Source organism: Colletotrichum tamarilloi (assembly GCF_030869305.1).
Source record: "Colletotrichum tamarilloi strain Tom-12 chromosome Unknown Scaffold_80.1, whole genome shotgun sequence".
In the NCBI taxonomy this organism is placed as follows: Eukaryota; Fungi; Ascomycota; class Sordariomycetes; order Glomerellales; family Glomerellaceae; genus Colletotrichum; species Colletotrichum tamarilloi.
The window spans coordinates 139,360-165,777 of record NW_026849463.1 but is presented as its reverse complement, the minus strand read 5'-3'; the positions used below and the strand labels follow the sequence as shown (position 1 = coordinate 165,777).

Genomic DNA, 26,418 nt, shown 5'->3' with positions numbered 1-26,418 from the left:
CGATCCCAATACGAAGTTCGCGAACATCAGGGATATCCATCGGGCTCAAATCGAAGCGGGTGAAAAGGAGGTTATCACGGCTGAATCCAGCGACTCTGAATGCCCTAGTGAGGCTGGCAGCTGTATTGTAGTGGGTGTGGTTGAGGATCAATAGTTAATAGTAATGAGGAGGTTGGGTTGTGATCCCATCGTTTTTGTGGTGCCAGAAACAGGGCGGTGCCAGGAAGTGGGTATGTTGACTTACTGAGGACGTTTATCACCAGACAGGATAATGTCTCGTGTGAGAATAAACCATGATGAGTTTTGAAGACGTGCTTCACGATAAGGATTGCGATACGAACTGATCACCACCAAGAGCACTTTCAGAAGTTCCTGTGTCCCAATTTTGAGATGCAGATAGCCAGCTGCCTAGGTAGCATTGGGTAGGTGTTGTCGGTTCCCGATCTGTCGGCAATCTCTGCTATTTGAGGCTCGAAAGCTTGATTAAGCCTGCTGGTGTTGCTACAGCGTAGATATCTTAAGGGTCGATTAACCCCTCCAATCGGCATTGAGTAACAATATTCTCGTATGGTCGGGATACAGAGAGGGGCCGGAGGGCGGAGGGTCCATCCTCGCATCCAGGCGCAGAATAGGAAGGTCGTGTTGTGGAGATTCGTGATCTAATTACAGGGAGTTATTGCCAAACCTTATTGCGGATGTCGCTGGATTCCTCGGCCTCCGATATCGTCAAGAGGGCACTTATTATTTTCCTAAAACACTTTCTGGGTACAAACTGTGCTTCAATTGCTCAAGGTGAGTAATTTGGTACAATATTCCTGTATCAAAGTTTAAGAACCATCTCACTCTTTGAGATAAGATAGAGCTAGTCACACAGCTTTATCTTGGGCATGTATGCGACCCGGGCTTCATACTTTACTCTACATCCTGCCAAGCATAGTTGCGCCCGGCTTAGACTTGATAAAACTTACCTTTTCAATTGCTTCTGGTAAAATGACGTAAATCTAAGACTGAGAATCGACCAGGTATTAACTAATGGGGTGGGACTTCAACATGTCTGATCCGTTACAGGGTAAGGTATCTTACGGTTTGGGGGGGCTCTTGGGACCAAGACCTCGCGATGAGCGCAAGGGCCATCAGCTCAACCATCACTCCAAACGACTCGTACGGGCAGCCAGAGGTCAAATTTGCTATGGTGGACAGACCATCAAGCATTGTATTGTACGAACTGCCACCAGATCATCTTGTTATTGCTATGGGTGTTGGTCAACAGACCATGTAGGGACTCCGTACGCTCGAAGGCTCTTCGGATAGGCAGTCTACGATGCGTGCGATCCAGCTGGTGTCTCATGTGGGTCGTCCAGCACGTGCCGTCGCTGTTGCCTGTCGCGTGCTTACTATTCCAACCTCCGCCTGGCCTCAGCACAGCCCATTTCGAATCGTAGACAACTTCATATCCAATCCGCTCTCTCAAACCACGGTGCCCTACCTCGGGTGACTGCGTGTAGGAGGATTGAAACCTCATTTACTCCGTACTCAAGAGGTCACTCTACCCATGCACTTCATCGCCGCCTGAGCGCAACCTCCGGTCACCCTGGCCTGTGTAGAGCCTCCTGACTCATGGCTAATTCTGCCCCTCTCGCACAACCTGTGGAGAACCGGTCACGGAGTGGGATCCGGCCAAAAAGAAGGCAGGTCGGCAGAGCGTGCGATGCCTGTCGTTTGCGTCGCATCAAATGCGACGATGCGTCTCCTTGTGCCAACTGCAGGGGTCGGGGCCAGCAGTGCAGCAATACGGAAGCAACCCGAACTTCGACTCTCTCTCAGGCCCATGAAGAGATAGACCGACTAAGGCTGAAAGTTTTGGACCTCGAACGAGAGCTTCAGCGACACCGAGGGGCGCATACCAATCCTGGAACTTCATTTTCTGTACATTCGCAACAAGTAGTCGCCAACGTGGAAGCAACGGCAGCCAGTAACATCGAAGGCCACTTTGTCACGCCAAGAAATAAGCCTTGGGATGGTGCTCTGCTCCGACCCGCACGATCACCTCATGTCGCATGGTTTGGACCTTCGTCTCTTTACTTTTTCATCCATCGCCTTGGCGTGTTCCTCAGTACCGATGTAGAACATGCTCAGCCAGACCACATGCTTCTCCGATCAACGAGCGGTAGCGCCGTGCCCGCCCAGGAAAGGACTACGTCAGAAGACGCATCTCATTTGCTGAGGCCACTTTTTAACGGCAATAAACCCGGGGTCTATCTGAATCCAATTCAAGAAGAGTACTTCGTCAATCTATTTTGGCAATCATACCACACCTCTTTGTACGCCATTATTGACGAGGCCGAGTTCAAAAAAGAGTATCAAGCCCTCTATCTGGATGTGCCCTCTGGCTATACTCGCAAGCCTTCAGCGCTGGTCGACATTGTTGTTGCCATGTGCATGCAGTACATGGCCTCAAGTCTGCCGTCTAGCCATCAAGGAAACATCGTCGAAGGAAACGATGCTACAACTGCCGGCCGGTGGCACTACCGAAGAGCACAGACTTTACTAGCCGGGGAAATGGAAAGCCCTTCTATCTCCACGCTACAGTGCCATCTCCTTTCAGCTGTCTATGTCTGTGGTGCGTCGTTCCATAATATGGCAGATAGCATTTGTGGTCAAGCTGTACGCATAGCCTATATGCTGGGTCTGCATATCGATCCTCCACTTGATACACCTGAGAAAGAACGTCAAGTAAGACGTCGACTTTGGTGGGCTGTCTATGTCTTGGACAGCAAAGTCGGGATGAAGCTGGGACGCCCCTTCTTACTACATGGTTCATTTTCCATGCCGCCTTTCCCAGATGATCAGCTTGGCGCTTCCATGTTATCAGGATCTACATTCGCTCCAATTTCAGGGGACGCTACCTGGCTGAGCTTTAGTCTTCATCACCTCAAATTATTCAAAACAATGAGAGATGCTCATACTACATTATACAGTCACGACGTTGGGCTTGGACAACACAAGACTATATGGGATGATCCCACATCCTTGGCCAAGGTAGCCGAAAGTCTAGAAGCTCATACCGTCATGATAGAGAGATGGGTGCAAAACTTGCCTGGTGCGCTCAAAAACAGCCGAGTAAACAATGGCCGCATTCTCTCAACCGACGGCTCGGCTCTCGTTATTGAGCAGTATGCCCCACTCTGGCTCCAAAGACAACGCCTTCTCCTGGAAATGGAATATCACCACATGTCTGTCAACCTTTACCGACCCTTCATTTCATTCAAAAAAGTTCCGGCGCCCGGAAGTCGTCTTGAGACGCTCGCAATAGAAAGTATCAACCATGCGATAGAGCTATCGAAGATTACTCAGCAAGCGCTTTCGTCCACGGCTATACTCGATGGATGGCATGAAGCGTTCCAGTGGCAATGGAATTCTGCCATCACATTAGCAGGATTTATCTTGGCCAATCCGCGTCATTCTGCAGTCGTAGCCGCAAGAAGTGCCATGGATTCATCCTTGTCAGCTTTTGGTACATTTGGCCAGAGTTTCGAGCTGGCAAAGAATGCTGAAACTGTTGTCCGAATGCTGTGTACGAAGATCGATGGCTTGATATCGACTTCTTCCCAGGACCATGGTCAGAAGGAGCCAGCTGCATTATCTACGCTGGGTATCGACCAGGAAGTGGAGGTAGCTAATGGCTTTGCTTCTGAATCGGTCTATACATCAACCTCCCCTGAGCTTTTGACTCAATTTCTGGACTTCGATTTCACGGAAATGGCGGTTGGCGTAGATTTCTGGGCCAATATCGACATGCTGGGTGTCGGCGATATTAGCACATTTGGCGAGTCCTCTGTCTTTTGACAGAGATAATAATATTGGGTATGTTCCAATACTTTGACACACGTATAAACAGCCAGCAACGTGATCGTTAATGCAATTGCTTCGAGCAAGCAATAGTGAGAGGTGTCGTTTGTTTTCGAGCTGATCGCGTGAATAGTGAATCAATGAATTGCAAAACAGTAATCGTAAGCATTCATGATGCATTCCACCAATCGGAGCATGTCCTGCCTCTGCTTACTCTGGTCCTTTCCTAACCACTAGGAGTTGCTCCTACACTGCGAACCAACGATCCAATCGAAAGAACTCCTTTTGCGAACGACTAAGCGAGCCTCGATCCTTTACAGACAATAGCGCGAACTTGGTATAAATACGTCCGTTCGATTCACCAACTCTACTTTTTGAATTATCCCAAATCAGACTTCTTTCGCAACTTGATACTTACAGTCAGATCTCAATAATCAAGCTACCCTATTGTCACTCTTCGTCTAGCAAGGCACTTTGTTCCAAAAGCCACTATGTCTTTGCCGCGCCGAGCTCTGATCAGCATAACTTCTGCTCATGGCACCCTATTCGAGGGGAAGGAGACCACCGGCCTCTTCATCAGCGAAGCGCTGCATCCTTACAGCGTTTTAAGGGCAGCTGGTTTTGAGGTTGATCTCGCTTCCGAGACTGGTACATATACCCCTGACTGGCTTTCGACACAGCCAGATTTCCTCAACGGCAAAGACTTGGACATTTGGAATAATGCCAAGAGCGATTTCCGCATAAAGCTCGACAACATGACAAAAGCCGCTGACCTCGATGGTAACGCATACGGGCTTTTCTACGCGTCTGCCGGCCATGCCGCCCTCATCGATTATCCCACGGCCTCTTCTCTTCAGCGAATCGCAGCGCAAGTCTGGGCGAATGGAGGGGTGGTCTCTTCTGTCTGCCACGGACCAGCACTTTTCGCCAATCTGATCGACCATAGCACCAATGAGCCCTTGATCAAGAACAAGAGAATCACCGGCTTTACTACGGAAGCCGAGTCCTCCATGGGGATCATGGATGAACTCAGAAGCTGGGGTGCTGAGATGGTGGAGGAAACGGCAATTCGACTCGGGGCGACATGTGAGCTTTTCACTCTTTCCTCCATCCATGGCCCAACCATTGCTTGGTGTGTGAGTTCTTCGGATCTAACATTGAAAACAGATGTGCGTGCCCCTGGTATCTGGGACGACTTTCATGTAGTTGATGGTCGCCTAGTGACAGGCCAGAACCCAGCCAGTGCTACATCCACTGCTCAAGCTGCCGTTGAGGCTTTCGACAGCGCTTGAAACATGGTATTTCAAGATGATATGAGAACTCCTGGTGTAGAGAGAAGATATGCTTATGGGTATGATTCAATGGATTGGATAGATTGACAGGATTATAAATTTTCTTGGTGATGGAATCGTTTTCCGAGCACTTTCTTAACTGAGGCCTCTGTGTAGCTTGTTGATGTTGTCAACCCTTTCAAGACGGACGCATGAAAGGACGTGAAATTCAAATATCATGCATAAAGAGATGTGACCGACAAACTCATATGATCATTCAGAGCCTGTGCAGCGCAGCCTCAACAGCCGGAGCAAGTCTTTTTTCGAGGTGATTTCAGATTGATTGCTAGGTTGAACGACCTCACGTTCTTTAGTCATGGCAGCAAAATATTAAGCTCAGAAGGCGGTGGACTGTTGGGAAGAAATTCGAAGAGTGAAAGCAAGTAACAAGCCAACTCGTCCTGCTTTTGGTGCACGAAAGCCACGTTGCTACCCATAAATGCGGAACTGACGCCATTCTTGGTCTCCGATGAAAAGGGCTATCTCCGATGACTAAGAGCGGGATGACAAATTAGGAAGAACCACTTAAATGTGTCATTATCAGCGGCACGGGAGATCGGGTTGTCCCGGAATCACGGAGCTGCTGCACGCTTTGTAAGGCGCCAAGCCGGAGTTGCGGAGTTGCCCACAACATCACGAATCAGTCCTCCGGCTGACTCGCCGATTGATGTGTGGGCCTTCTCAAAAACAAGGAAACAACTAGAATAGCAGATAGTATTTAATGACGAAAGAAACCTCAGACTGACTTGGTGAAATAGAGACAACTCGCACTGGTTTTTTTGTTTTTCAACAGCGACTTGCATAGATTCTCCTCGTTATCCGTCAACATATCCCGCTTCAAGTCGACATACCAGCATCGTCAATCACACAGCATCATAAATCATCAACTCAACATGGCATCGCCTAACATTACGGAAAGCAAGCTCTTCAAGCCTTTGAAGCTTGGCAATACACAGCTTGAGCATCGGATTGCTCTGGCACCGTTGACCCGATACCGAAACGATGCAAACCACGTGGCGAAACCTTTTGTTCCTCGATACTACAGTGACAGAGCCTCAACTCCGGGCACTTTGATTATCTCAGAGGCCACTGGCACTTCAATGCCAGAAACTGGAGTACCGCACGGCCCAGCCTTTGTCACAGACGAGCAAGTTGCTGCTTGGGAAAAGGTCATTGCTGCAGTTCACGAGAAGAAAGGTGTCTGGTTTCAGCAAATCTGGGCTCAAGGACGAGCTGCAGACCCCGACTACCAGAAGCAGCGCGGCTACAAGTTCCGTTCCTCGAGTGCTGTGCCAATGGAGCCTGGCGCAGCTGTTCCTGAGGAAATGACTGAAGAAGAGATTCTACAAGTAATCCAAGACTTTGCGGACACCGCCAAGAGAGTTGTTGCTGCAGGCGGCGATGGTGTTGAAATTCATGGAGCCCACGGTTACCTACTGGACCAGTTCCTCTCAGACTCCGTCAACAAGCGTACAGACAAATGGGGAGGCTCTATTGAAAACCGGGCTCGGCTTCTTCTTGAAGTCATCAAGGCAGTGGTTGAGGTCATCGGCGCTGAAAAAGTGGCGCTTCGACTCTCTCCGTATGCATCGTTCCAAGGGGCAGAGTCGTCTGATATCCACGGACAGTATACATATATTGTCAAGGAACTGAAGAAGATGAACGTTCCCTTCGCCTATTTGTCGCTTGTTGAGGCTCGAGGCGACCCGGCCAAGCTTTTGAACACTACGCACGATCCCAAGATTGCTCAACAGACACTCGACTTTATCCTCGATATCTGGGATAACTTGTCCCCCGTTGTTGTGGCTGGTGGTTATAGTCCCGAAAGCGCTGCCCAGGCACTTGATGGGCACTACGCAAAGTGGGATGTCATCGTTGCATTTGGAAGAAGCTTTATTGCAAACCCCGACCTTGTCTGGCGTTTCAAGCACGGCGTTCCACTCACAAAGTACCATCGATTCTCGTTCTACATCAGGGGATCGGAGATTGGGTACAACGATTACACATTTAGCCAAGAGTACATTGACGCACAGCGCGAATGGGCTTTGACGCATTTGGCTTCAAACTCGAAGTAGTACTAGAATCGTTACTTTGATTTGCATTTTCTGGGTAGAAAAGCATTAGAATTTAGAGCAATATCCATGTCGTTTTCGCCAATAGAAACATTTTGTTTTTTAATCATGATATTCCCATATCATGATACCAATATCAAGCTCTTTTCCTAGCCCCGTGCAACTTTGTGATTTACACCTAACCTGGTATGTTGCGTCTGGATCTCTCGAAACAATACTTCAAGCTTCACGGCTCCAGTATGCTCGGTGTGTATATCGCCAGAGTCATCGACCTGATTCGTTGCAAACATGATTCCTTTGGAGGCGTAAATCATGAATAGCGAGCTGAAAGGTGCAGACTGGAGGAGAAGACATGGGCATGGTCATCACTGGTTTCGAGATATATGGTCAAGCACTTAGTTGACAACCTGCTTGATGTACGGTACTCATGAGCTTGAAGATCTAGATGCCAAGCAGCCAATAAGCCCAACCGCCTTTTAATTGCCTTCTTCTATCGCGAATGCGGGGCATCCCTGGAAGTGAACGACTAACGGAAGATTGATGCGAAATTCTCAAATCAATCTCAGTCAAGAAGAGGCTTTGTATAAATGACCCAAAGCTTCTCAAGATGGTTCTCAGACTGATTCTGCGTTCTAAAAAGTAGTAACGTAGCTTCTTATTTAAATGACAAATTTCACCCAAAGTGCGATTGCCTGAGTTCACTTGGCAAAAGACTGAACGCGAAGACGAAGCTCAAGTCCCATTTCGAGGACACTGAGCAGCGGAGTCAACCGTGGACCAATCAGATCACAAAGAAACACGGCCAAACCCGCCCGGCATTTTTACTCATGGGCCCGAGCAATCTAGCCAATTTTAGTCCAGATGCCAAGATTGACTTGTCTCAATGATTCCAGCAGCAATGAACATGAGCGCAAGACATTGCAATCTGGTGTCCTCTCGCACTCGGGGGTCGAAAATGTCCGTATTAAGGGAATTCTGGCCGGTGGGATTGACTTCTCGGTCAAGAAATGGCCTAATCGCCGATTGGGATGCATCTTTTTCCATAGCGTGTCAGCGCCATCGCGCGGCTTCGTGGATCTATGACGAAAGCATAGCTTAAGCTTACCAGATGAGGCTCCTTGCTTGGAGAAGAAAAGATCTAGTGGTCTCCACTTGGCCGATATCTAACACCAGTGTCGCGCTGACGCGACCGACGTGGTCTGCGAGTACTTGGTTATACGTCGTCATAGATCTCAACTGAATCAACGGTCGGCGGAAACAGATGACCGACGCCGTTAGTTCACTACAGTTGGAATCGGATTTTGTTGCTCGCGTCTACCCCCTGAAGATGTAGTCGATATTCTGGAACCGGCCTAGTGTTGACTGGCGTTTTGTTGGCATGTGGTTTCAACGAAAAGCAACAATCCATCGACTCACTGAGACAATATTATTTACTTACGGGTTCCCGTCAACAACGTGCTCTTCGCTGGGCCTTCTGCATCCGTGATGTGCACTGCAGTTGCTTGATCGCCATCACCACGTTGCAGGAAACCATAGTGGTGTATCAACTCCAATCTGCTTTTGGGAAAACATTGAAAGCCATAATGGATGAGAAACCTACGCCTCGGGACACCGACGTCCCAGGCGGCTTCCCAGAGACGCCTAGTCTTGCTCCGACCAGCGGGCGGCCTACGCCGATGACATTGTCTAGTCACGGCCAGCACAACGCTCACAATGCCACAAGCACACAATCAAGCCAGATTACCCGGAACACCACGAGTTACTTTGCCACGACATCGCGTATCCGCGACGACACGTCTTCTTCTACTGTCACGCTTTCTGGCAACGGTGTTGCGGTCTCGAGTAGCCGCAGAGCTTCGCGAGCAGAAGATTTGTCGGAAAAGAATGCCCCCATCGACAATGAATCGGCGGCATCCTCTCCCTCCGCAAATGCTCTATCGCCGACGGACAGCACTCACTTTGCGCCCCTCAAGACCCATGTCAGCAATACCAAACGACCAGAGGCGCGCAGGCAAGGAAGCAATTTGACCGAAGATGACCTTTTTCGAGTACTGTCTCGCCGTCGAACCAATGCCACGCACCAGTCAGATGCTGAACAGGAAGAGGAGCAGCAAGAGGTTGAACGTCTTATGTCTCGGATATATGGTCGAGCTCGACAAGAACAGAGCGAGGAGGAGAAAACGCGGCACAGTGGAGTTGTTTTCCGTGATCTCACGGTCAAAGGCGTTGGTCTCGGGGCCAGTTTACAGCCCACGATTGGAGACATCTTTCTCGGATTTCCCCGCAAGATCAAAATGCTTTTCACTCGAGGGCCCAAGGCTGCATTCGCAAAGCCTCCGGTCCGGGAGCTGATCAGTCACTTTGACGGTTGCGTACGCCCTGGAGAGCTTCTTCTTGTTCTTGGACGTCCAGGCTCAGGATGTAGTACTTTCCTCAAGGCCTTCTGCAATCAAAGGGCAGGGTTCCAGGCCGTTGAAGGCGAAGTCACTTATGGAGGCGCCCGTGCTGAGGAGATGAGCAAGAGTTTTCGCGGAGAAATCATCTACAACCCAGAAGACGATCTCCACTACCCAACCCTGACTGTCAAGAGAACCCTCAACTTTGCACTAGAGACGAGAACCCCTGGCAAGGAATCAAGACTTGATGGTGAGAGTAGGAAGGATTACATCGAGGAGTTCATGCGAGTTGCCACGAAGCTCTTCTGGATCGAGCATACCCTGGGCACGAAGGTTGGAAACGAGTATGTCAGAGGTGTGTCGGGCGGTGAAAGAAAGCGTGTGAGCATTGCAGAGGCTATGATTACTCGTGCATCCGTTCAAGGTTGGGACAACTCAAGCAAAGGCCTCGATGCCAGTACAGCCGTGGAGTACGTCCGATCGATTCGCGCCATGACAAACATGGCAGAGACATCGACCGCCGTGTCGCTTTACCAAGCCGGCGAGTCTCTTTATGACCTTGTTGATAAGGTACTTCTCATCGACAAGGGGAAGTGTCTTTATTTTGGACCCTCCGAATCCGCAAAGCAGTACTTCATCGACCTCGGCTTCAACTGTCCAGACCGATGGACGACTGCAGACTTCCTAACTTCGGTAACCGACGAGCACGAGCGCCACATTCGAGAGGGCTACGAGTCCCGAATTCCAAGAACCCCTGAGGAATTTGATTGGGCATACAAGAATAGCGAGGCCTACAGGAGGAACATCCAGGATGTGGAAGAGTTTGAGTCTCAGCTTCATCAGCAGGTTGAAGACCGCCGCCAGAACGAATCAAAGAAAACCGAGACCAAGAACTACGAGATACCCTTCCACAAGCAGGTCATTTACTGCACCAAGCGCCAGTTCATGGTCATGGCTGGGGATCGAGCGTCCCTTTTTGGCAAATGGGGCGGGTTGGTGTTCCAAGGTCTCATCGTGGGCAGTCTGTTCTACAACCTCCCGAATACCGCTGCTGGAGCATTCCCCCGTGGAGGAACCTTGTTTTTCCTGCTTCTTTTCAACGCGTTGCTCGCACTGGCGGAACAGACGAGTGCGTTTGAGTCTAAGCCCATTCTGCTCAAGCATAAATCCTTCTCTTTCTACCGCCCAGCAGCTTTCGCCATTGCCCAAACCGTGGTGGATGTGCCACTTGTATTCATTCAGGTTATTCTTTTCAACATCATCATCTATTGGATGTCCAATCTTGCGAGAACTGCGTCACAGTTCTTCATCGCCACGCTTATTCTCTGGTTGGTCACCATGGTCACCTACGCTTTCTTCCGTGCCATTTCAGCTTGGTGCAAGACCTTGGACGATGCTACAAGATTCACCGGAGTATCTGTCCAGATCGTTATCGTCTATACAGGCTACCTTATCCCTCCAACTTCGATGCGTCCCTGGTTTGGATGGCTGCGGTGGATAAACTGGATCCAATACGGCTTCGAGTGTCTCATGTCTAATGAGTTTTACGACCGAGAGCTCCAATGTGTACCGCCTTACCTCGTTCCTCAAGGGCCGAACGCCTCGCCGGCATACCAAGGCTGTGCGCTTGCTGGAAGCCCGCCTGGCCAGACAATCGTGCCCGGCTCTAGTTACATCGAAGCATCCTTCACATATTCTCGTTCTCACTTATGGAGAAACTTCGGTTTCCTATGGGCTTTTTTCTTCGTTTTTGTAGCCCTCACAGCCTTGGGCATGGAGCACATGAAGCCGAACACTGGTGGTGGCGCTATCACCGTCTTCAAGCGTGGACAAGTCCCCAAGAAGGTGGAGGACAGCATAGCCGCTGGCGGCCGTGGCAAGAAGGATGATGAAGAATCTGGCGAAGCCAACAACAGTACGCAAACAATGACAGCCGACACTGCGAAAAAGGAGAGGAGCGACGAGGAGACAATGAAACAAGTGGCTCGGAATGAGACGGTCTTCACATTCCGCAACGTCAAGTACATCATACCTTTCGAGAAGGGAGAGCGCACGCTCCTGGATGATGTCCAAGGATACGTCCGGCCTGGAAAACTCACTGCACTTATGGGTGCCTCCGGTAAGTATTGATCTAGTCCAAAGATTGCTCACTTGCAATTGCTAATGCCTCATAGGTGCTGGCAAGACGACTTTGCTAAACGCCCTGGCTCAGCGCCTCACATTTGGCAAAATCACTGGTGAATTCTTGGTCGACGCTCGGCCATTGCCCAAGTCCTTCCAGAGAGCAACTGGCTATGCAGAGCAGATGGATGTGCACGAACCTTCCGCGACGGTTCGAGAAGCTCTCCAGTTCTCCGCGCTGTTGCGGCAGCCCCGAGAGGTCTCCAAGAAGGAGAAATTTGATTACTGCGAAACCATCATTGATCTTCTCGAGATGCGTGATATCGCCGGAGCAACGATCGGCAAAGTCGGCGAAGGCCTGAATGCGGAACAGCGAAAGAGGCTCACCATTGGAGTGGAGCTGGCATCGAAGCCTGAGCTCCTCATGTTTTTGGACGAGCCCACGTCTGGTTTAGATTCCGGCGCTGCATTCAATATCGTCAGGTTTTTGCGCAAATTGGCAGACGCTGGCCAGGCCGTGTTGTGCACAATTCACCAGCCGTCAGCTGTGTTATTCGAGGAATTCGATGAACTTTTACTTCTCAAGGCTGGAGGCCGAGTTGCATATCATGGGCCACTCGGACGCGACAGCCAAGAGCTGATTCAATATTTTGAGTCAAACGGCGCGCACAAGTGTCCTCCAAGCAGCAATCCAGCCGAGTACATGCTGGAGGCAATCGGTGCTGGTGACCCGAACTACAAAGGGAAGGACTGGGGTGATGTCTGGGCGCAGTCCAAGCACAAGGACGAGAGATCCAGAGAGGTTGATGAGATGCTGGCAAGGAGGAAGGATGTGGAGCCCTCAAAGAGCCTCAAGGACGACCGCGAATATGCCATGCCATTGACGACTCAGACGGTGGCGGTAGTCAAGCGTTCGTTCACTGCCTACTGGCGCACGCCCAACTATATTGTCGGAAAGTTCATGTTACACATCCTTACAGGCCTCTTCAACTGCTTCACTTTCTACAAGATTGGTTATGCGTCCGTCGACTACCAGAATCGGCTATTCTCAATCTTCATGACTCTGACAATCAGTCCGCCGCTCATCCAGCAATTGCAGCCAGTCTTTCTGCAGTCCCGCCAAATATTCCAGTCGCGCGAGAACAACGCGAAGATTTACAGTTGGTTTGCTTGGACGACAGCGGCAGTTCTCGTCGAGATTCCCTATGCTATTGTCGCCGGAGGCATCTACTTCAACTGTTGGTGGTGGGGTGTGTTTGGATGGCGTCTTCCCGCCTTCAACTCCGGCTTTGCATTCCTCTTGGTCATTCTCTTCGAGCTATACTACGTGAGCTTTGGCCAGGGCATAGCCGCGTTCGCTCCCAACGAGCTTCTCGCATCTCTCTTGGTTCCCATCTTCTTCCTCTTCGTCGTCAGTTTCTGCGGTGTGGTTGTACCAGCTGCTCAACTTCCTACGTTTTGGAGGGCTTGGATGTACTGGCTCACCCCTTTCCACTACCTATTGGAAGCCTTCCTCGGAGTCGCCATCCATGATCAACCTGTTCAGTGCGAGTCTGGCGAGTTTGCAAGATATCAGCCTCCTCCCAACCAGTCGTGCGAAGACTACACCGCGCCTTATATCCAGCAGGCTGGTGGATACGTTCGGACTGGAGATGGGGGCATCTGCGAGTTCTGCCAGTATGCGACGGGTGATGAGTTCGGCGCAGGCTTCAGCGTTTACTACAGCAATATCTGGCGTGACTTTGGCATCTTCTGCGGGTTTATCGTCTTTAATTACGTCGTAGTCTATGTCGGGACTTGGCTTAGGTTCAAGGGGAAGAACCCTTTCAAAAAGCTTATGATGAAGAAGAAGAAGTAATAGGGTGGCAGTTGGTCATGGCCAATGTCTTGTCAATATTTAGAGGATTCGTTATGGATAGTAGACCTCCTGGATAGCGAGGTGTAGTAGATTAATAGATTGTATCACTGAAGAGTTGCGCCTGGTATCAATGAAATAATTCGTTTCTGATGGAAAATATCGATCTCAGCGAGTTTCGTACAGTTCGCAACATGAGACTTGCATCTTTGCTGGGCCATGCCGAGTAACTCCTGACATCGCTCCTTGCATCATGAACTTTCACAAGCAGCCGAATGGTGAACAAGGGTTTTGATATTGATTCAATTGGAACGCTGGTGTATGATGAGGGAATCTATAGAGGGAAGGAAGAACAATGTGTTGATTGCAGTCAATATGGCAGCCTTAGTTCTTGAAGGCGCCGTTTGTCAACTCATCCTCCAGGTCGTAGTAGACTTGGAATTCGCAGTAGCAAATCTCCGGGTCACTCTCAACGTCAAAGTTGAATTGCGCCTCCTCATCCGTAATGGGAACCTTTGCCAACCCATTGGCGCCGGCAGCCTCGGCCAGGAGCTGCACGCGACAGCTTCGCTCCATGGAGGTGTACAAAAAGGCAGCCTCATCAACGGTACGTCCAACCGTCAGCAGACCGTGGTTTCTCAGAATGCAGCCCTTGCCCTTGGGGCCCAATGCCTGCGCGATCAGCTCACCCTCCTCAGGACCCAGAACGACACCGCCGTAGCTGTTGTAGACGCTGTGAGCTTCGCCAAGGAACTTGCAGGAGTCCTGGGTCAGCATCTCCAGCCTACGTCCAAAGACCGACCAGGCCTTGCCGTGGATGCTGTGGTTGTGGCACACGGCGTGAACGTCGGGGCGAGCCTTGTGCACGGCAGCGTGAATCAAAAAGCCAGCCGTGTTGGGGGGCTTGCTGCGGTTGCCGCCGATAACCTCGCCGTCGAGGTTGACGAGGATCATGTCGCTGGCCTTGAGCAGACCAAAGTGCTTGCCGAGAGGGTTCGTCCAGAAGGCGTCGTGGTGCTCGGGGTCTCTGACGGAGATGTGGCCGCTCATGCCTTCGATGTAGTCTTCACGGTACCAGTGGCGGAAAGCGGCGGCCATGTGTTCGAGTTGCCATTGGCGCTGGGAGGCGAAGTCGGGGAACTTGGGGATACCGGCGAGAGCGACATCGCCGTGGGACATGGCCTGCAAAGGCGTCTTGTTGGCGAGCTCATGGCCGTGCTTGGTGTGCGATACCTCCTTGGGGACGATGGCGGCGGTGCGGGCCTCGATGGACTCGGTATCGCTAACAACGGCAGACGGAGCCATGGTGGGTCTTGTGATCGGTGCGCCGGTTTACGGAGTCTAAAGGGTAACGGTCTCAATGAGAAAAGTGAGCACAGCGTCTCTCCGGCCGTGGTTTCTGAACGTATCTGTTTCGAGATGGAAGAAGCGAAAGCTAGGTTCAATGAGGATTTGTGAGTTCAGGTGTATTCCAGATAAAGTTGATCTGGGGAAGCTCTGCAATAATGATGGCCGCCGATTGATAGGCAATACGCCACTTACGAATGGAAGACAGAAATGTCCATCGGAAGATGTTACCCAGTGTTTGGCCGGAGCGGGGTTGCGGGTCTTGATAAGGCATGACCGGGATCGCTCACACAAAGTTAGGACCGGATACCGGAAACCGGGAAACCCGACCGGCCCGGTCCAAACTTCGGATGGCCGGACAAGGAATACTGGGGTTGGAAAGGGGCCCCGCCTCCGCAACGGGCGGCTCAATCGCCGATAAGAGAGAGGCATCTCCACGGGCACTGCGAGTTCGGGCCAGGCTGTCACTCATTCATGGCATCGCGGCTTCGGGATTCACGCCTGGTCAAGCTTGGCTCAGAGGTTGAAGAGTGAGACGTGGTATGTTGGAAGAAAAACGTCGCGACAGGGTATGTTACAACTAGTCCATGCAAATTCCATCCGCCCGTCATAAACCAAAAAAACTCTCTTGTACAGCGACCGTCGTTGTTGTCGTCGTCGTTACGCAAATGCTTTTATTTACCCGCGCGCAGCTCTCGACCGTCCGGCTCCGAGCCCGTCTCCTTTGCTTTCCTGGAGAATGGAGCGGGAGGTTATTCCTTGCTCTGCTTAGCACATGTGCCGGATGTCGCATTAGTTCGTCATTAAATAGCAGTATTTTGCTCGTATTCAGCAGTTGTCGATATGCCACGTCGATACATCTACCGCTTGGCCTGCAACGCCTTGTCCAGACACTGGATAATCTGATGAGAGTCAGCACACGCGATACGTGATCAAGCAGCATTCAATAGGACATACCTCATCTCCCCAAACACCTTGGTTGCTAAGATAGCGACCCATGCCTCTCACCAATTCGAGCTGCTCCTCGACAGTCAAGCCAGTGACGGCCATCTCCATGACGCTGCCGAGATTGACCTTGTGAAGAGCAATAAAGGAATGGTAATACATGTAGGTGAAGAAGCCCATGATGAACTGGCAATCCATGCGATCCGTCATGCCGCCGTGTCCCGGAATGGAGTCGCCAAAGTCCTTTATCTTGAAAGTGCGCTTGAGTCCAGAAGCGAAGAACCCGCCAAAAGGTGCGATGAGAGAGGCAAAGGTGGCCAATACCAAAGTGTGCAGCTGCATTGGAGCCACAGTGAAGGAGAAGGTCTGGTGCATGTTGGGTGGCAGGAAGAACAGAGGAGGCAGGCTGTACGTCTTGGGGATGAAGACGGGGTTCCGGGTACACTCAAGACCAGTAAAGATGTTCGCGCCGAGATCCTGGATTGTTGTTAGAATATTAACAGCGTTTATCTAGGAGTAGCGTAGGTTACTCACGTTGACCGGGCACAAGAAGAAGTCGGAGCGCATCAAGACGTTGGTCAGAAGCATGCCAAACAAGATGGTGAAGGCCCAAGCGCCGACAAACCCCTCGACAGTCTTCTTGGGGGAGAGGGCGATGAGTTGCGTGCGGCCAAAGGTAATGCCGCAAAGGTAGGCCCAGATATCGTTGGTGATAACCATGGCAGCTGGGAGGAAAAACCAGATCATGCCCTCGAAAACATTGTTCATGATGAAGTGAGCCTGGACGACAATGAGGTACAGAGCCATGTGAGTCCATGCGAACTGGGTGAATTGAAACTTGTAGTGACCATTCTGGAGAGAGGTGACGAAGAAGACGAAGCCTAGCGAGGTCAAAAGTCAGCGCGTGCTCGAAAGACAGGGTATCTTCTGGAGTGTTTCGAGAAAGGACGTACCAAAGATGTACAGTATGAAGCTAATGAAGCGGTGGTGGGTTGCCAAAGGCAGCAGAACCTTGTCGACCAAGACGATGTGCTTGAAATAGTAGATGACGCTCTCGCCGTAGAGGAAGTACATGGTGGTTGCCAGCCAGTACCAGTTGAGGCTCTTGGAGGAGCGTAGCTGGCGGGCGCGGCTGGGTACGCTGGCGATGGCGATAACCTCCTTGAAGGAGATGATCTGGATAGCAGTCATGATGCAGATGATGTAGATGTGGCCCATGAAGAGAGCAGTGAAGAAGCCAGCGAACATGACAAAGGTCCAGAAGGTACGGGTCAGGAAGTTGGCCTTCTTCTTCTCGTATGCGGCTCGCTTTTCCTCCTCGGGTGATTGGGGTTGCTGTTGCAGGCGCAAAAGGTTAGCTCTGTCCATACCATGTGAACGGGGTCGCGGTCATGGTCATGACCATGATGATGATGATGGCGCTGGCAATCGCAATGAGGCCGTGCAGATGCATACTGTAAATCTAGAGCTTACCTCTACAATGTTTTCCAGGGCTGCGCCAGACCTTTGCTTGGTGGGCGAACCATCTTCACTGACATCGCTGAAGCTGGAGCGGCGCCCCTCGCCGTGACCATTGGCCTTGTGAGGGAACTTGACGCCCCTCCGTGTGCGGGCCATCATGTCTCTATTTACGGTTCCGCAATACTCGAAAGGATAAGAGGTTTCGACGAGTCGGCCTCGTAGGTAACTGCGATACTAGGTGAGGTTGATCAAGCCTAGTTGGTGGGAGAAAGGTCAAAGGTCGTGATAAGTCGTCGCGAAGCAAAAGCGGGTGGTTCGGATGCGGCGATGGGAAGAGTGGAAGCGGAGGGTCGGCGCAAATTAGACCGTTGGGTCGCAAGGACAGGCGATGGAACGGATTATCGTCGAGTTGTCAAGAAACGTCGGAAGAGCAAATTCTAGTCGAGTCCCAAGGCGTGAATGCGCACGGTTGAGCTCGGAATCGCAGGTGGTCGTGGGTGACGTGTTGGAGAAGCGGATGGGAGTTGTCGGCGTGGATGGATTTTTTGTTGAACCCGTACGGAGCAAGGTAAGGTAGCGTAGACCTGGGAGGGAACGCAAAGGGCCAAAGGCTGAGCAGAGCAGAAGGGAAGGGCGGAAAGCGGGAAGGCACAGCTGGCGCAGAATCCCCGAGTGGACCCACCTCCTTCCCACGCCTGAAGCGGGCTGCTTCGGCTGTGTCCACGTCCACGGGACTCGGGCTGTTAGGTAGGTAGGTACCTTACGCTGCGTTGCTCCTTCCTCCAATTAAGGTACCTAAGTACTTTTATTCTATTATTTGTCTCACTTTTACCTGTACTTTCACGATTTCTATTCTCAAAAGATTTTCTGTTGTTATTTTTCCTCTTAATCGTTATCCCAGTTCCCCAGATGTTCTATCTAGATACCTACCTACAGTCTACGTTACAGATTATCCGTACAGACGGTACGGTGCCAGGGCAGCTGGTCTGGGCGAATGATGATGGTGTAAATTAGCGTAAAAGAGCTACGTCAGGCTCGCATTCTTGGCGGGGGGGGGGGGGGGGGAGAGCACCCCTGGAGATGGGAATTGGAGTCCGCTCGCATTGCCTGCCCTCATTGCCACCATTCCAGGTTGCCCCCCCCGAGCGGAGATTAGGTAATCCAGCCGGTCGGCAACACCACACCTCCCACCAATGCTGAAATGCTGATAGTCCGGATGCCTCATTGGCCAAACCACTTTTTTGCACTGTCGGTTCGGTCTCCGGACTGCAAGTCATCTCCGTTGATCTCTGCATTTCTTTCTTCCCCAATAAATCTATCTGCTAGTTTCTTCGGAAACAGAACAGTCGTGCTTTATTTTACCTCAAGCCAGGCACGGATAGGTGTAAGGCCCCATGCATGAAAGAACCTTTCGCCTCCGAAAGCACAAGCTCCAAGGAGCCCCATGCACACAAGACGCAACGGGTGAAAGGTTCCTTTAGTTCCTTACGCGTATGTTTTGCAGGGCTCCGCTGAAAGGAGGAGCATCATCCTACCTTACCAACCCACCAAAGTTGTTGAGTTGGTCAGCCAAGGGCCTTCCTCTCAATACACCATATGCTACGGACGGATAAGCACAGTATCTTTGAATGCTTTTCTCGAGGCTCGTGGCTGACGTGGAGCTTGAGATTGGGCAACAAAGTCCGCCGGTATAGCTTATGCCGTCTCCGGTCAAGCCGAGATAGCTATCAATGGGTGGACGCAAGCTGATGTCATCACAGGCCATCCTGTGGCAACCAACGACCTGGCCAAGTCTGGCCAACAGCTTTGGTTTAGGTGCTTTGGGGGGTGAGGCGCGAGCTTCCAAGTTCGTCCGTCTTCTGCTTGACACTGCATTCGTCCGAGCTCACCAGCCGCAGTCACATGATTGGACTTGAGGTGGTTGTGTGGCTAGTGATCCGGAGATACTCTGTTCCTGCAAGTGCCTAGGTGTGGCTGAGCACGCGCCTCCCTCAACCTGGAGGTCGCGTCTTCCAACGCGTTGAGTCTCACAGTCCTCCAAACACCGATAAGATAAGGAAACGCCCATGGTGCCTGATGGTGGGCTGCCACTATTCCCAACTCCATAATCATCCACCTCAACCTCTCTGTAAGGTTCGGCCGTCAATGGGTCCATGATGATCAGCAATTTGACGTTCCAAAGCGACCATGGACGAATTCAACGATGACGACTTTGATGATTTGAACGACACCACTCTTCAGGAGCTTGAGAACAACGCCATTGAATTCACACAAGCACAAAGAAAACAGGACTCCCAGTCTCAAACTCTACCTCCGCACCATGACCCTTCCCAAGTCGAGATCTACGATGACCTAGAGTTCGAAGATGACGACCTCGACGATGCCGAAGTCACCAACGAACTTCTACCTCCCGTTACTCGCCCCGCCGTAGACAAGACCATCTCCCAACAACAGCAACATCAACACCAGCACCCGCCCCAGCCGCTTGCAGCCAGGCACCCGCCTCTACCACCTCAACAGAGATGGAATCCTCCACCAGCCCATGCAAATCCTCCGACCCTCTCCTCGCGGCCGCGATATCCTCCCCCCGTGCCAACCTACAACGCCTCTGTAGCCTCACAGCGTTTCCAGCCTGCCCACCCTACAGCTCCGTATCGACCTCCACCAAGCCAATTCGTCCGACCAGCACCTCCTTCGTCCGCTCGCTTCAATCCCCCGCAATCCCAGTCGCAGTTGCACGCGGCACCTGGTAACGATGTCATTGCAGCGCTCCAGCAACGGCTCAGGGCCCTCGAGTCTGAGCTGAACTCTGCACGAGGCGAGGCCTCCATCATACGAACAAATTCAACCAAGGCGGAACAGGATCACGCAGCCGAGGTTTCCCGCCTCAAAAAACAGAATGCCGAACAAGCTGCCAGGCAAGAGAGGGCTGTGGAAGCCGCCATTGCGGCTGAAAGGCAAGCCACCACAGAGTTACAATTCCTCCAAAGGGACATGAAGGATGCTTCGACCCGCCCTCGCCGAAGAGAGAATGCTCCCGTGTCCGCCGCGCCAGGAACCACCACACCTAAGAAGGCTGCCAAAACCTGGGGCGTTGCGGACGGATTTGACGATATGGACATCGCTCCAAGTCCGACCAAGAACAGAGGCAAAACTCGGGACCCCGGGCCTGTTGCTATTCCATTGTCGGAGAGGACGCCCACCAAAGGCAAACGGAAACGGCCGCCAGTCGATAGTCCCGTCATGGCTCTGGAGACAGACGCCCAAGACATAATCATGGTTGATGACACAGGGGCCACCGCCATTCCATTCCAGTATCCAGGCCCTGCCCCTACTACTCTCCCTTTCGAGGTAATGTTCCTCTACATCACGTATCCTCAAAGGATCTGTGGCTAACAGCGTCGCAGTTTCTCCAAGTCATATTAGACCATGGCTCCTTGCATGGGGAACCACCGACTTTTGACATATTATCACGATACTCATACCCGTCCGATCCGACCACGTCTTTTGCGTCCTTCATTTTCCAGCATTTGCCTCTCATGGGCACTCCGCTGAATCCGGTCCAACTTCTGGTAGACTTTGCCCGTCTTGTCATCCAGATGTGGAACCAGTGTTTGAGAGAGAACTTCTTGCGGCCAATTTGGGACCTAGCCTCACTCCTCTCCTTTACTCTGCAGCTCCAGACCATATCAGTGGTCCCGCAGATCGTCAGTGACTTGGTTCCTACCCTGCAACAGTCTATTTATTTAGTTGCGGAAGCTCGATTCAAGAGCCAGGATGGCGATGTGTCAGCAGGGGCAGCCACAGAAACCCTGCAGCAGCACGTCGATACTACGTACATCCTGTCTTTGCTGAACGCCTCTGCCGCAGCTTGCGCTACGACAATGCTCGAAGCAGACGGCGGCGCGCAGACGAGACAAGCCGAATTTTGGCAGCTGATCACTCTTGATCTAGTTCTCATTCTTCTCACCCCCAAACAACAGCTGGACGACATCATTGGCATGCTTGATATGCTGTGCACTTCTACGCTGCCAGATTCCCTTGGCCCCATCATCCCAGGCAAAGACGCCGACCTAGCTGCTAGAATGATCATCGACAAGGTTTCTCTCAACCTAGTCGACTTACCTAGAGCAGTGTCATCTATAAGCCAGAAGCACGCAGTAAGATTCGCAGTCTTACGAACACTCATGGCCTTTACCCGTACCCCGTATGGAGCACGACAGGTCGCGGGCCACGTCAGTGTCATACCCCGGTTAGTCACAGCTCTGGGCGAGCTTGTCGATGTTTTGTACGACCTTTCGGACCCTGTAGTGGATACCTCCAGTGGCGGTCTCCCTTCACACAACAACTTGGCCGTGGGTACTACCCCGGACGATCGCCGCGATGGTGTAAACGACTTGGACGACGGCCGAAGTAGCGTCTCCTTATTAGTATCTCAAATCATTCTGCTTCTCCATACCATGGTAACAGATCCGCAGACGGCCAACGTCGCAAACATCCTCTCAAAGCTCTCGATGTCCCACGGCGGCTCTCAACGGTACATCCTTTCCTTGTCACGACTTAACTTTGCAGAAGAGGATTTGGTCTATGAGGGCGCGATAGACGCGGATACTGTTGATCGAGCTCATGAGTTATTAGAGATTGCCGTGACCCCTGACGAGGGCGACAGTATCGCCATTTCGTTTGGGGTCTGAACAGCAAGTACCTCTTCGTCCAAAGGCGCAATCACATTTCTAGACGGCTTGTTATCCATAGATACTTTACCTTAATAAGGTAGTTCACCTACCCCAAGTGGCATCGGTCATTTTGGAACTCGCAGTATCCGGATGCCAGGACCCTGGGCTCGCTTCTCAACGACAACGAATGCAGGTATGCCAAGAGCGCCCTAACATCGTACTCGCCTTCGTTTAGTACGAAGGCAATCAGCAAATGTATCATCACATCGGCCGTCGCTGTCACATCAAACTAGTGCCGTTCTACTCTGTTCCTAGAGACTGAAGCGGCGAACACGCGATCGAGAATGTGGAGAGTCATGCATCACGTCGCCGCGATCTGATTTGTAGGACCCTTTAAAGACCATCGGACTGATTAGGAATCGCCTCCAACCTTTCTTCGATTATGGAAACTCGGCCGAGAAACGTGGACCACAAGCTTCACATTACCCTCAGGAGGGCCGTGCTCGGCTGTATGGAGAAGATCACATCCTCTTATTGACTGGATGCCGTGAAAGCCACACCACGAGAGATGCTCGGACCCCGTGGACTAAGAGTTACTCGATTCGGGTTTGCTGATCCCCAAGCTCTGCGATGGCGTCGAAACAGATTGTCTACTGTACTGCATAGCTTTGTTCAGTTGAGCGTCGCTGACTAGAGATGGTGACTGGACGCGCTAGTCAGGCAAAGCCTTTGCTCTTCAGCTTAGCGCCTACCAGTCATCGCCCAATTCAGCGCGCGCCCCTGAGTCAAGAGGAAGCATCTCGTCCGATAAAGCAGCCACTTGGGATGGTTCGTCCAAACCACGCCTGGGTCCGAGCCCGGTTCGTCCGGTCTGGCGTGAAGGCGTGGGTCCAAGTCGAAGCTAGGATGACAACAACAACAATACCACGGTCACTTTCGCGGGACTCGAGGTAGGCGGATCGGAGTCAAAGACCACCACTCAGCAAGACAAGCGGGGTGCATTGAACATGGCATGTTTTTTTATGGCAAGCGCCAGGAGGCGACCGTTAAACTTTCATGTCGCACATGGCCGGTCAGGAACGGGTGGTGGGCAGAAGCCACTTGTGCATCTCACAAGCTGAAGTCTCCGATGGAGGAACCCCTCCTCCTGAAGACCCCTCGCACCCCATCATGAACAGCATATATGATGCGACTTGATCGCACGTCCTCGCAAGTAAATAAGGAACCCACACTCTCTGTTACTTCTCTTCTCCAAGTTGCTGTGCTGCTATTGTCTCAGTCCAACACCGTTACGATGCATATTCTCTTCTTTTGTACCGCGCACAACTCGCTTTCACAGCGTCTATATGTGGCGCTGTCAAAGTCCCATACAATCACCATCGAATATGCCCTCTCAGACGATGTCATGATCGAGGCGGCCAAGCTTGCCAAACCTCATCTCATTATCTGCCCTTTCCTCACAGCCCGTGTTCCAAAAGAAATTTACGAAAACTTCCTCACCCTGATCGTTCACCCCGGTCCCCCTGGAGACGCCGGTCCAAGTGCCTTGGACTGGGTGCTCATGGGTGATGATGGGACAGAGGCCGATCCCGATACTCTCCTCCAAAAAGGCTCCTGGAGCGAGTCTGGCCGACCATACTGGGGTGTCACTGTCCTTCAAGCTGTGGAAGAGTTCGATGCCGGGCCAGTTTGGGCCTTTGAGCAGTTCCCTTTGCAGATTGACTCGCCAGCTGTCACGAAGTCGAGCCTTTACCGTGGTCCCGTTACACGAGCTGCACTTACAGCCACGCTTGCAGCCATTGAAAGAATACAAACGGCATCTGTCCAAGCTGCTTCGCCATACACTCCACCCCCGTCGCCCGGATTTGAGAAGTTCGCCCCGCATCATGTCACTCCGCTACTCCGAGCAAACCCTGCCTACCGCGACGCCTCTGTCACACTGCAGAAAGCTTTCCTCGGCGGAGTAACACGTCATCGGCCACTTCTCAAGGCGGCCCAACGCGACTTCAACATTCAGTCACACACGGCTCGGGAAATATCCCGGAGGATTCGATGCTCGGACTCTCAGCCAGGCTGTCTTACCAAGTTATTTGGTCCGGGCCTCTATGTTTATGGCGGCAACATCGAAGAAGGCAATGATCTCACTGCCCACACTCAACCTGGCAAAATTGTAGCTTGCCGGGATGACGCCGTTTGCGTTGCGACTTGCGACAAGAAGGCCATCTGGATCACTCACATTCGTCATGTGAAGAAGAAGACCGACACGATGCTATGGCCAAAAGTACCTGCTGTCTCAGGCCTGAGAGAGTTGGGCATCCTTGACAGCGACGCCATCACAGAAAATCGCATATCCAGGGCGACGATCGATTGGTCCCGAGCTTCACACGGTACCCAGCAGGACATATCAGTTGACTTCCAGACATTCACCAATGCTAAGCGGGTCGCTTTCCTCTACTTCAACTTCTACAACGGCGCCATGAGTACAGATCAGTGCTCCCGCATGATTGACGCCCTTGACTTTATCGCATCCACTCATGTCGTGGAACGACCACTCAGCGCCCTTGTGCTCATGGGGGGTGACGGATACTTTAGCAACGGTATTGCATTAAACGTTATCGAGGCTGCTGCGGACCCGGCGCTTGAGTCTTGGCTCAATATCAACCGCATTGATGACGTTGTGCACTACCTCCTTCACGAGTTCCCATCACGGAACATTCTTACCGTTGCTGGCATCAGAGGCAATTGTGCAGCGGGCGGCGTTGCCATGGCTGCCGCATGCGACATTGTGCTTGCTGGCTCGGAGGTCGTTCTCAACCCAGCCTACCGTGCGATCGGCCTGCACGGTTCGGAATATCATTCCCTGTCCTACACCGGACGTTGTGGCTCAGCCGGAGCGACCAAGCTGCTGCGTGACATGACACCGCTATCACCAGCTGAAGCTCGGAGGATGGGCTTGGTCGACCACACTATTCCCGGCAATGGGGCGCTCCTCGAAACCCGCATGCGGAACCTCGTCAAGTCCATGGTCTCTTCCGACAAGAAGCTAGCGCCGGGGTCTTGGAAATGCAACGTGAACGTCACGCCCGCAGGCCTGGCGTCTGCTCGTGCCGAGGAGCTGGGACAGATGTCGAAAGACTTCTGGAGCGCCAGGTCGTCCAGATATCACCTTCGCCGTCGCGACTTTGTGCGTAAAGTGAAAGCAGTCAAGACACCACTACGGTTCGCGACACACAGGCGTGGCTTGGGGGAGCTCGACGAAGAGGAGGCTAATGATTTCGACGATGTCACCGTGTATGAGCGCAAGGCTAGAGCAGTACTGTTGGCTGACCAGCTGAAGGAGTACGTCGAGAGCATGGCTACGAAACCTCCACGAAGGGATACGAGTGCAGACAAGGTCAAGGCCCTCCGTCGTCAAAAGTCTTGTGTTGAAATCGTACGCAAGCCGGAGGTGACGCAGGACCTGACGCCCGTATACTCGTGCTACTACGAGGTGACGGGAACATTAGGATTCTCATGAGATCTTTCTCGACTGTCTTTTCTAAGAGCCGGCGTTACTATCATGTTGAAATATTTTCACTCAATCTGTTACTCTCTTGTGACGACTGCAAAGGTTTCGTCTGTACGAATAATACAAAATTAATTTACACGTTGAGCTCAGAAAATTGTTCTCAGCATCTCACTCTCGCTCACATGCAGCTAGCTGAACGACGCCGAATATCTGCAACCATCACGAAGACCACACCAAAACATTGCCAGGTTTGGCATGCTGGTTCAAGTGACTGGCTGGAGTCTAGAATTCTAGCCAAGCCCCTATCACTTCTGAGACGCTAATGGTACAAAAGTTCCCGAACGGCCTAAAGCTCGCTCCCATTTCATGGCGTTGGTGGACTCCCCCCCATTTGAGGCTGAGCTAGAAGTCGTTTTGATCTAGTGACCGTTCAAATGCAAAATTTCTTTCCTGAGTCCCTCACTTGTCAACTTTCTTTTTGTGCAAGCCAAAAACGTCCAGTCACAGCGGCAGGCTCGAAATCGTCTGATTCTCTCGTGGAACGGCCCAGGCCTTTGGTCCCGGGAACGCACGCTACCATTCCGTTACCGAGTCCGCGGCTTCGAGGTCATACGATAGGCTACGTTTTACACCGGTCAGGTCATCGAGCCCGACATGGTGGGGTCAGCTTCCGAGGGATGGGCAGTACACGGATGCCGGATCCGGGTAGATGTGGGGTGTCATGCCGAATAGGAGCCGTTTTGCTATCAATGCTGCGAGTCACGAGTTGAAGTCTCCCATGGCCCCAAGAGGGTCTTCCAAGAGGACCGTCCTTCACTAGAGTTGTTTCGTATGCCCTATGTCTTTGGGCTAATTTT

The 26,418-nt window shown here is 51.9% G+C and overlaps 8 protein-coding genes across 8 annotated transcripts; 6 read left to right on the top strand and 2 right to left on the bottom strand.

The window, feature by feature from the left end:
- Positions 1 to 3,069: 3,069 nt before the first annotated feature.
- On the top strand, positions 3,070 to 3,846 carry CTAM01_12691 (uncharacterized protein; the record flags this gene model as incomplete). The annotated part of the gene is made up of 1 exon (XM_060528696.1): positions 3,070 to 3,846. The coding sequence occupies one exon, from the start codon at positions 3,070 to 3,072 to the stop codon at positions 3,844 to 3,846; it is 777 nt and encodes a 258-aa protein (XP_060376726.1).
- A 494-nt stretch (positions 3,847 to 4,340) lies between these two features.
- CTAM01_12690 (IgE-binging protein) lies at positions 4,341 to 5,141 on the top strand (the record flags this gene model as incomplete). The annotated part of the gene is made up of 2 exons (XM_060528695.1): positions 4,341 to 4,935; positions 5,017 to 5,141. The coding sequence occupies 2 exons, from the start codon at positions 4,341 to 4,343 to the stop codon at positions 5,139 to 5,141; spliced, it is 720 nt and encodes a 239-aa protein (XP_060376725.1).
- Positions 5,142 to 6,073: 932 nt separating this feature from the next.
- Positions 6,074 to 7,255, top strand: CTAM01_12689 (NADH:flavin oxidoreductase/NADH oxidase; the record flags this gene model as incomplete). The annotated part of the gene is made up of 1 exon (XM_060528694.1): positions 6,074 to 7,255. The coding sequence occupies one exon, from the start codon at positions 6,074 to 6,076 to the stop codon at positions 7,253 to 7,255; it is 1,182 nt and encodes a 393-aa protein (XP_060376724.1).
- A 1,580-nt stretch (positions 7,256 to 8,835) lies between these two features.
- CTAM01_12688 (ABC-2 type transporter) lies at positions 8,836 to 13,627 on the top strand (the record flags this gene model as incomplete). Its single annotated transcript, XM_060528693.1, has 2 exons — positions 8,836 to 11,767; positions 11,823 to 13,627. The coding sequence occupies 2 exons, from the start codon at positions 8,836 to 8,838 to the stop codon at positions 13,625 to 13,627; spliced, it is 4,737 nt and encodes a 1,578-aa protein (XP_060376723.1).
- Positions 13,628 to 14,008: 381 nt separating this feature from the next.
- On the bottom strand, positions 14,009 to 14,929 carry CTAM01_12687 (class II Aldolase and Adducin domain-containing protein; the record flags this gene model as incomplete). The annotated part of the gene is made up of 1 exon (XM_060528692.1): positions 14,009 to 14,929. One exon carries the CDS (start codon positions 14,927 to 14,929, stop codon positions 14,009 to 14,011), a length of 921 nt encoding a protein of 306 aa, XP_060376722.1.
- A 902-nt stretch (positions 14,930 to 15,831) lies between these two features.
- Positions 15,832 to 17,533, bottom strand: CTAM01_12686 (cytidylyltransferase; the record flags this gene model as incomplete). Its single annotated transcript, XM_060528691.1, has 5 exons — positions 15,832 to 15,873; positions 15,929 to 16,393; positions 16,451 to 16,797; positions 16,870 to 17,251; positions 17,390 to 17,533. The coding sequence occupies 5 exons, from the start codon at positions 17,531 to 17,533 to the stop codon at positions 15,832 to 15,834; spliced, it is 1,380 nt and encodes a 459-aa protein (XP_060376721.1).
- A 2,031-nt stretch (positions 17,534 to 19,564) lies between these two features.
- Positions 19,565 to 22,071, top strand: CTAM01_12685 (DNA repair protein Rad26; the record flags this gene model as incomplete). Its single annotated transcript, XM_060528690.1, has 2 exons — positions 19,565 to 20,728; positions 20,785 to 22,071. The coding sequence occupies 2 exons, from the start codon at positions 19,565 to 19,567 to the stop codon at positions 22,069 to 22,071; spliced, it is 2,451 nt and encodes an 816-aa protein (XP_060376720.1).
- Positions 22,072 to 23,347: 1,276 nt separating this feature from the next.
- CTAM01_12684 (formyl transferase) lies at positions 23,348 to 25,570 on the top strand (the record flags this gene model as incomplete). The annotated part of the gene is made up of 1 exon (XM_060528689.1): positions 23,348 to 25,570. One exon carries the CDS (start codon positions 23,348 to 23,350, stop codon positions 25,568 to 25,570), a length of 2,223 nt encoding a protein of 740 aa, XP_060376719.1.
- Positions 25,571 to 26,418: the final 848 nt, after the last annotated feature.